This window comes from Sorex fumeus, unplaced genomic scaffold, assembly GCF_029834395.1.
Source record: "Sorex fumeus unplaced genomic scaffold, SorFum_2.1 ptg000039l, whole genome shotgun sequence".
Classification (NCBI taxonomy): domain Eukaryota; kingdom Metazoa; phylum Chordata; class Mammalia; order Eulipotyphla; family Soricidae; genus Sorex; species Sorex fumeus.
In genome coordinates this window covers 712,236-722,320 of record NW_026606096.1, presented here as the reverse complement: position 1 = coordinate 722,320, position 10,085 = coordinate 712,236, and the positions used below count along the sequence as shown (strand labels likewise).

Here is a 10,085-nt window from a genome sequence, read left to right as displayed (position 1 = left end):
CCCCGCCAGAGCCCAGCACGGCACACTCCGAAAGGCAAGGACCCAGGACAGAGCCGAGGTAGGTGTATCGGTGTATCGCGCCAGAGCGTGAGCAGGAACTGAGACCCAGGCTGCGGGAGGTCGGGGGACACAGGGTGAAGGGTGCTGGTTTCTCCTGATTTCCAGGTAGACCAAAGCCTTTGGGGGTGCAGGCGAAAGATCTTTACTTGCATTTTATTTTTAAATTGTTTTCAGTCTGGGTGCACAGGGCTGGAGCGATAGCACAGCGGTCGGGCGTTTGCCTTGCGCACAGCCAGCCGAGCGGGGTTCGATTCCTCTGCCCCTCTCGGAGAGCCTGGCAAGCTACCCGTGATGTATTCGATATGCCAAACACGGTAATGACAAAGTCTCACGATACTGGGCCCGCTCGAGCAAATCGATGAACAACGGGAGGACAGTGTTTTGTTTGTTTGGGTGCACACCTGACCAGGTTGTGTGTGTGGGTGGGGGGGGTGGCTGTCCCTGGCTCATTGTTGGGTGTCACTCGTGGGCGTGCTGGGAACGGAACCCAGGCACCCCTCGCAAAGCCTGACCTTAGTCCTTTGTTTTAGTGGGAAGGGAGTGGGGGGGCGAGTCACACCCAGTGACACCGAGAGTTACCCCTGGCAGTGCTTGAGAGACCAAGGGAGATGCTGGGGATCAAACCCAGGTCGGGCACATGCAAGGAAAGGGCCGTACCTGCTAGACTATCGCTCGGGGCCCATGGCTCAGTCCTCTGAGCTCTCTGGATCCTTGACCCGAGTTTTAGCTCTGAAGCCAGGAACTTCCCAGGATCCTTCACATGGGGACTGGAATCAATGCAGTGAATGAAGCCTGTGACCAAGCCCGGGGCTGCAGGAGTATCAGGAGGCTGACGGGGGCTCGCCCCAGGAGGTTGCTGGGACCTGTCGCAATTCCCAGTTTAGGGGAGAGCCTAGGATTGAGTGACAACTGGGGTGTCTCCCGGAAGGAATCTCGTCACTCACTGAGTGAGGCGCCACCAAACATGCCTCAGTGGGCGCCCCTGCTCAGTCCGGCCCCACAAAAGGGGCCTTTTCTTTCCTGACAATTTAATTCTTCCACCTGTGCTGCAGGCCCCAACCCACAGCCAACTTAGAGTTGGGGGGGGCGGGGGTTAGTGTGTGTGCAAGAGTGTGTGTGCAAGAGTGTGTGTGTGGGGGGGGTGAGTGTGTATATATATGTGTGGGTGTGTGTGTGCATGTGTGTGTATAGGTGTGCGTGAGTATGTATACATGTGAGTGTGTGTCTTGATGTGTGAGTGTGTGTGTATGTGAGTGTATGTATAGATGTGTGGTGAGTGGTGTGTGTATCAGTCTGAGAATATTTGTATGTGGGGTGTGTGTGTGTGGTGTGTATGTGTGAAGTCTGAGTGTGTGTCTGTGCTGTGAGAATATATATGCTAGATGTGTGTGTGTTTGTGTGTGAATATATGATTGTGGTTGTGTAGTGTGGGGGACCACACATGGAGCTGCCGGTGGGAGATGCAACCCCCACCAGGGAAAGTTCCATGGTGGCTCATAAAGTGAGGAGGGAGGGGCAGCCCGGAGAAAGGACTCCCCCCTCCCCCACCCTCCCTGCTCTACTCACCCCTACACCCTCCCCCAACTCTTCCCCTCTCCACTCATCTCCTCCCCTCCTGACCCATCCCTTCACTCTTCACCCACCCCTTCCTCCCTCCTCCCCCCCCCTCCTCCACCCCCTCACCCCTCCCCCAATCTCAGGACCTGTCCAGTTTGATGATGAGAGTCTGGGATGAGCCCCTGCGGGGTCCAGATCTCCTGAGGGGGTGGTCAAGCACCGGGGTGGGACATGCTCCCTGCCGCTGGTTTCTCGGGGAGTCATGAACTCAGACTGGAGCAAAAAATTGCTCTCTGCAGGAAATGAGTCAGTCCTAAATCTAATTCAGGCTTTTCAGGTCACTCTCCTTTCCCTCACAGAAAAAAAGAATTTCGGGAGACAAACAAAAATCAAACAAACACTGTCCTCCTGTTGTTGTTCATCGATTTGCTCAAGCGGGCCTAGTAACATCTCCATTTTGAGACTTCTTGTTACTGTGTTTGGCACGTTGAATACATCACGGAGAGCTTGCCAGGCTTTGCCGTGCGGGCGAGATACTCTCGGTAGCTTGCCAGGCTCTCCGAGAGGGGCGAAGGAATCGAACCCGGCTCAGCCGGGCTGACTGCATGCAAGACAAACGTCCTACTGGGGGACAAACAGAGAAGTAAAACAAGTTTATTGGGAAAATAAGGGGAGGGAAGGAGAGAGGCCAGTTAAGTTATGTGCTCAAGAGAACACGGGTTTCTCCAGGCAGAAAGAGCAAACTTCACATCCCAAGCAGAGCTGTTGAGCCATTTCCCCCAGAACAGGGAAACACGGGCCACGGCTCAGGCAATGCAAGTCAAAGAGGCAAGGTGAGGCCAGACGGCCGACAGCGCAGGAGAGATGGGGCTAGGGCGCTTCTTTCCTGCCAACTTAGTTCAGTGCCATTTCCACAACTGCACAGCCCCAGTGCGTTGCTAGGGTGGTTGCCAAGGACAGCGGGCAGCAGTTGATGGTCTTTTGATCCTCTTGGGCGGCCTTTGTTCCAGGGCTGAACCTCTCCTGCAGGGGCCCAGCCCCCTCTCCTCACAAGAGGCCTCCATGCCCCTGGCCTGGAATGTCACATCAGCATCGCCTGGCTGGCTCGGACAAGGACCTTTTGTGTCTAAAGCCTTTAAGCTTTGGGACTGGTTTTGGGTCCCAGAAGATAATTTCAGTCCTCAACACCTGTTACCAAGCCCCGCCATCTTCCAGCCCTAAACATTAGTAAGTGCTGTCCGTGGTGGGGAGGCAGCAATACTTTGAGGGGAGCACTGTAGAAGGAGCTTGGCCAGGTACTACATAACATGGGTCTCCCCCTTCCTCATTTACCTTCCTGCTTTATCAGAGCAGCCAAAAGGCCCATCCTGAATTCGACACCTACATGCATATGCACACACACACAGACACACATGCACACACAGAGGCACGCACATGCACAAGCACACACATGCACACACATGCATACACACAGGTGCACATGCACACAAGTGCGTACACGCAGGTACACACAGGCACGTGCATGTGTAGACGCAGGTGTACACACATGCACACACGTGCATGCACACACACACACACATGCCCACACAAGCAGGTATATACGCGCGCGGGTGCACACACTGAGCCAGGGAGGATGAAGGACCCACTGACCAGTCACATCCCTCTTCTCTCTATGGAGGTTCGCCCTACTGCTAGGCTGGAGAGCCAGCAGCTTCCTCCACGCCCTGCCTGGCTTCTAGCTCCGGCCCGCCTGCCGGAAACCTTTTCTGAACTCTTGTCCCAGCCCCGAAACCCAGTTCAGACGCGACCCCTGCAGAAAACTGGCTGCGATCTTTTGCACCAGATCCCAGGGTCTCTTGCTCCAGTCCCGCATTCACAGCACTGCTTTGAGATAACTTAAGACTCAACCTTTTGGGTCTAGAGGATGTGTACAACAGGTAGGGCACTTACCTTGTATAAATCAAACCCTGACTTGATTCTCAGCATCCCATATGGTCCCCCGCGAGCACCACCAGGAGTGATCCCTGAGCACAGAGGTGGCAGTAAGCCCTGAGCATTGCTGGGTGTGGTCCCCAAAACACAACAATAGAATTTCAATAGGTATTTCATTGTTGGGTCAGAGAGATGGCTCAAAAGGCATGTGCTTGGCATGCAGGGGTCCCGGGGTTGATTCCCACCACCATATAGTTTCCCAAGTACAGTGCCGGAAGTAGTCCCTGAGCACTGAGCCAGGAGAGGGCCAAAAGCGAACCCAAATTTTTAAATTGGCCTCTGGCATCTCACTGCCCCGTGCATTTTCTGTAGATGCAGGAAGGCGTGCTCTTTCTGTTCCAAACCTCAGCCACAGATTCATGCCAGGCACCCAGAAAGAATTCCAAGTTTGGTTTTAAATTGCATGGCTTAAATTCAGTGGCATTCTGAATCACATTAGCTCCCCCAAACTGTTTCAAATTGTTGATCCGTGTGCCAAGAAAAAAATTGGTGCTTTGAATAATTAAAAATAGACTTTCAGAAACAAAAAAAAAAAAGAAATGATTTCTGGGCTAGCCTGGATTCGTCTGTGCACCCGGGTCTAGGGAGCTTGCCTTGCACACAGCCTACCAGAGTTTGATTCCCTGCATCCCAGGAGTGATCCCTGAGGCAGAGCCAGGAGTAACCCCTGACCATCACTGGGGGTGGCCCAAACACCAATCAATCAATCAATCAATATTACGCATGTGCCCCCAGCCCACCTCTACTCCATGCCCTCCGCCTGGCCTGAGGTAGTAGCAGAGAGCCCTGGTCTGCCTCAGGGAGTCACTGAGGCCAAGTTCGCAAGGGTAAGTAGCCAGTGGCAGAGATGGCCAGGTCCATACTTCCTTTGCAGGAGGGCAAGTCGGACCCAGAGATGGGGCGGGGGATCAGCTGACCTGGCACCAGAGTCCAGTCCTCTTGACCCCATTTCAAGGTCCTCCCAGGTCTGAGTCTTGGGGATGAGAACGGGGTTGGGGTGGGCAGGTGGGGGCAACCACCTCAGACTAACTAACAGATGTTAGTCCCGCCTGTCTTGGAGTGGGCTGGGGTGTCTAGATTCCCTTTCAGCTCGGCCTCCGGCACCGCCCACCTCTCCTTCACTTTGTCTCTTCAGTTCTCTCCATTGGACAATCTTAAAATGCCCGGTGACTTTTTCAAAGGAAAATAAAATAGACTTGGAAGAGGTGTGGGGGACAGAGCTCCAGTCTCAACTGTCAGAACTCCGGGGGCGACTCCTTTGTGCCGGCTCAGAGCCCCGAGAGAATGAGACGGGACAATTGCGCTGAGAAGTGGGGGAAGGTTTTTCTCTTCCCTGAATAGAGGCAATAAGACAATTTAATGACAGTCATCACAGCTTTGAAGGGCTGGGGGGTGGGGGTGCGGGGGGAGAAAGGATGGCCTCATTCTTTCTCTTTTTTTTTTTTTAAGTTTTTGGGTCACACCCAGTGATGCACAGGGCTTAGTCCTGGCTTTGCACTCAGAAACTACTCGCGGTGCTTGGGGAACCATGTGGGACACTGGGGATCGAACCTGGGTCGGCCGCGTGCAAGGCAAACTCCCTACCCTCTGTGCTATCATTCCAGCCCCTCTTCTTCTTTTTTGCACGTGAAAAAACGGGGGGAAATAACTAAGTTTCTATGACAGGAGGAGGGCAATGGGCTGGGTTCAAAGCATAAGGCCTGTTTGAAAGGAGAGCTCGGGGCAGGGCCTGGGAGTGGTGGAGTCACGCAGAGCTCGGCATGGAGGAAGTCTGACTTCCATCCCAGGGAGCACTCTGAGAGGCCCACAGCCCACAGCCCACAGGCCCCCCTCACTCCCACACGCTGCATCTCACTCATCATTTCTCCAGCGTTCCTCGAAAGCACACCTGAGGTGCAGACCATTCTCACCTCCACCTGGAAGTTCTCCTGGATGACATTCATCTAGCATGAGTTTAGCTTTGACTAAACTGAGCAAACAGCCTCAGTCCCATTACCCTGATGTGCTCAGTCTTGTACCCCCGCAAAAACAAAACAAAAAACAAAAACAAGCTCGGGCCTGGTGAGACAGGACATTGGGTAGGAAGGACACTTGCCTGGCACACGGCCACCCTGGGTTTGACCCCAGCACCCAATATGATCCCCCGAGGCCTGCCAGGAGTGATCCCTGAGCGCAGAGCCAGGAGTAAGTCCTGAGCACCACTGGGTGTGACCCACCTAAGCCCGCCCCCAGCCCCAAATAGCCCACCAAAAAAAAAAAAAAACCAAGCTCATGCCCCCAAACTCCCTGGGGAGTCTCCTCAGGTAGAGATGATTCCCTCCTGTCCAGAGCGGCCCATGTTCCTGCTGACCCTGCCCAGCTCCCAGCCTGCACGCTGGACCTGAGCCACCCGTCTTTCCCCTTCTAACCTCCAAGCATCTCCAGGCCCTGCAGGTCCCCAGCAGGATGAAGGCCCTGGGCTCCTGGCAGCTGGTCCTCTTCCTCTGCGCCACGGTAGAAAAGATGGTGGAGACATGGGAGGCCCCGAGGTCCCCAGGTAAGTGTCCTCTGGGGAGCGTGGAGGCAGAGGGGGGCGAGTGAGCAGCTGTAGAGGCAGCCCCCACAAGTGCTTTTGCTGCCCCGCCAGACTGGGTGTCGGGGTACATGTGGCTCTCCATGGGCATCCCGCATGGGCCCGGGACACCTGCTGACACGCACGCAGGACTTCCTCAGGCTTCCTCAGTGCCTTCTCTCCTACATCTGTGTGGAAGCAAGTTTTTTTGATCAGTGGTCTCAAACTCTGTAGTAAAGTTTTTTGGGGGCTGGGAGGGACACACGTGGCGATGCTCAGGGGCTACTCCTGGCTCTGCACTCAGGGGTTACTCCTGCTCAGGGAGCTGACCAAAACAAAAAACAGCAACAAAAAAAGTTAATTAACTTAGGTTAGTCTTGTTTCTTAAATAAGAACTCCAGGTTTATTTTTATTTATTTATTTATTTATTTTGCTTTTTGGGTCACACCCGGTGATGCACAGGGGTTACTCCTGGCTCTGCACTCAGGAGTTACTCCTGGCAGTGCTCAGGGGACCATATGGGATGCCGGTCAGCTGCATGCAAGGCAAACGCCCTACCTGCTGTGCTATCTCTCCAGTCCCTAGGTTAGTTTTCTTTTTTTTTTTCTTTTTTTTTTTTTTTTGTGGGTGAGTCACACCCAGTGATCCTCAGTGATCTCTCCTGGCTCTGCACTCAGAGAACATTCCTGGTGGGGCTCAGGGAACCAACCATACGGGCTGTGTCTGTGTGGTGATGGTTGGGTGGGGCGGGGCGGCGGTAGGTATCGAACCCAGGTGGGCTGCATTCAAGGAACAAAACGTCCTATCTGCTGTATGATCCCTCCCACCCCTCGGGAAAACTAATTTCTATGTGAGTTCTACCTGAGATCATTCTGGAAGCATTTGAAATCAAAGCTAGGTGGAAGCCAGTAGGAGCCAGTGACTCAGGACCCCAGGCTGGTGGCGCAGGTGGTGACCTGCGTGGAACTGAGCTTCGTCGTGCCAGCCGCGAAGCCAACGGCAGGATGAAGCAGATGTTGGGGGGGTGCGAGGAAGGGTTCCAGAACCTTCTTTCCTGCATCCTCACTGCAACCTCTCCCCGTGACCCAGGTCTGCTGCCGGGACCGGACGCCCTGCTGGCCGCCCGGGAGCGGAGCCTGCGCGGCGCCGAGCAGAAGCAGGTTCCAGCGCGCCGCCCGGGGCCCTGGCAGTGCCCGCCGCTGGACAACAATGCGGGGGCCAGGCCGGCCGGCCCGTGTGCGCCCCGCAGCCGGCTGATCCCCGCCCCACGCGGCGCACCGCTGGTGCAGCGTGAGAAGGAGCTGGCGCCCTACAACTGGAACTCCTTCGGCCTGCGCTACGGCCGGCGCGCTGCCCACTGAGCACCCCCCCCCCACACACACACACACCCCGGGGGTTGCCCCCAGCAATAAAGGACCCGCTGCAACTCCCCGCGTGAGTGGTGTGTGACTAGCGTGGGTGCTGCCTGGAGGTCGGTGGGGCTTGGACCAGGCTGGTGGAGCTCGCGCCGGACCCAGGCGTGTCCTTGGGCAAGCTGAGTGCAATGCCCTCGAGCGCAAAGAAAGACAGGAGTGCACACCGGGAGCTTTAGAATCCCTGCAAACAGGCAGACCGTGTTTGAGAAACCGCAGTGTGCCCGGCACAGGTCACCCCCGCTGCATCCTTGAGCCTCCGCAGGCGGTGGCATGGCATCCCCCCCAGCGCTGTGTAGGAGAGGACGCACACTTGGAAGCCAGGAGCCAGATCCCCGCCTTCTCCCTGCAAACACCCTCTCAGTCCTGCACACTACAGTCTTCCCTTCTCAGCCCCCTGGGGTGGAGAGTCAAATCTTCCCTGGGAAAGACCCAGCTAGGGCCCAGGGGGTGGGCTGGGAGTACGGGAAGGAGGGCACTTGCCTTGCATGAGGCAGACCTGAGTTTTATCCCTGGCACCTGTACGGTCCCCTGAGCCCCACCAGGGGCTGGAGTAGAGCGCCAGGAGCACAGCTAGGTGTGGCCCCCAAACAAACAAAAAATAAAAACAGGGGCTGGAGCGGTAGCATAGAGGGTAGGGCATTTGCCTTGCACGCGGCCGACCCAGGTTCGATTCCTGGCATCCCATCTGGTCCCCTGAGCACCTCCAGGAGTAATTCCTGAGTGCATGAACCAGGAGTAACCCCTGCGCATCACCAGCTGTGACCCAAAAAGAAAAAAAAAAACAACCTTTATTGTGGGGCCGGAGCAATAGTACAGCAGAAAGGGTATGTGCCTTGCACATGGCCAACCCAGGTTCGATCCCTGGCACCACATATGGTTCCCCACTCCCCCGAGCACCACCAGGACTAATTCCTCAGTTCAGAGCCAGGAGTAACCCCTGAGCGTTGTCAGGTGTGGTCCCAAAACCTAAATAAATAAATAATAAAATTTAAAAATTGGTCCAGACTTGGAGGTCAGCCACACATGCTAGGGGAAAAGGCAGCTCAGATAGAGAAGGGAGCACCATATAAAGGGTGTTGGGAGGACCCTCCCAGGATGGGAGAAGCATGCTGAAAGTAGACTATAGACCAAACATGATTGCCACTCAATGCCTCTTTTGCAAACCACAGCACCCAAAAGGAGAGAGAGAACAAAAGGGAATGCCCTGTCACAGAGGCGGGGTGGGGGGGGAGGGATGTGGGGTGGGAGGGATACTGGGATCCATGGTGGTGGAAAATGGGCACTGGTGGAGGGATGGGTACTTCATCATTGTATAACTGAAACCCAAGCACAAAAATTTGTAAGTCTACAACTGTACCTCATGGTGTTTCACTAATCAAAATTATTTAAAAAAATTGGGCCAGAGTGATAATACAGTGGGAAGGGCTCTTGCCTTGCATGAGCTGACCTGGGATCCTCGGTATTCCATATGGTCCCCTGATCCCACCAGGAGTGAATGCTGAGTACATGGATAGGAGTAAGCCCTGAGCATTGCCAGGTGTGGCCAAGAAAACAAACAAACAAATAAATATATAATTGAATTTGATTAACAGCTAGTCTTGAATAGTCTCAGAAGTTTTCATAGCAAGAAAGAATTTAATAACTACGTAAGGTGATGGATGTTGGCTAGACTTACTGTGCTGATCATCTTGCAATGATCAGCAGTATATAAAAAATATTTCTACATTTTTAGGGGTGCCAAACCCAGGGGTTCAATATATAAAATATTTCTACTTTCTTTAGGGTGGCCAAAGCAGGGGTGCTCAAGGGCTGCTCCTTGATACTTTGTGCTCAGGAGCTTCTCCTTGACTCCTGGTGGTGCTCTGAGGACCATATAGGATGGCAGGGATCAAACCCGAGTAGGCCACATGCAAGGCAAGCACCCTACCTGCTGACCACCCAGCATATTTATATATTCCTGACGTTAATATAATTTTGTTAGTTGACGTATCTGATATGCCAAACACAGTAACAATAAGTCTCACAATGCTACTGGGCCCACTCTAGCAAATCGATGAACAACGGGAGGACAGTGACAGTGACATCGATTAAAATATTCTCAGGAGACTTAAGAGAAAAAAAAATCGTTCTTTTTTAAAACATGGAGTAGATGTGGGGCTGGAGTGGTAGTACAGCAAATTGGGTGTTTGTCTTATAGGTGGCCAACCTGAAGTCAATCCCTGGCAATCCATACGGTCCCCTGATCACCACCAGTGTGACCCTAAACACCACTGACTGTGGCCTCCAAACCAACCAACCAACCAAACAAACAAACAAAAAACCATGTAAGTAGATGCAAATCAATACTGGAATAACCAGAATGGGCCTTCAAAAGTTTAAAATGAAGGAGAAAAAAAATTTTAAATAGTGAGTTAACACCTGAAACTTAGGGCTAGAGAAATGAAACAGCAAGTAAGGCATTCGCCTTGCATGTGTCTGACCTGGATTTGATCCTCAGGATCCCATATGGT

General features: G+C 53.7%; 1 protein-coding gene across 1 annotated transcript; it reads left to right on the top strand.

Moving 5' to 3' along the window:
- The first annotated feature begins 4,358 nt into the window (after positions 1 to 4,358).
- Positions 4,359 to 7,521, top strand: KISS1 (KiSS-1 metastasis suppressor). The gene is made up of 3 exons (XM_056118813.1): positions 4,359 to 4,436; positions 6,025 to 6,145; positions 7,250 to 7,521. The coding sequence occupies exons 1-3, from the start codon at positions 4,359 to 4,361 to the stop codon at positions 7,519 to 7,521; spliced, it is 471 nt and encodes a 156-aa protein (XP_055974788.1).
- Positions 7,522 to 10,085: the final 2,564 nt, after the last annotated feature.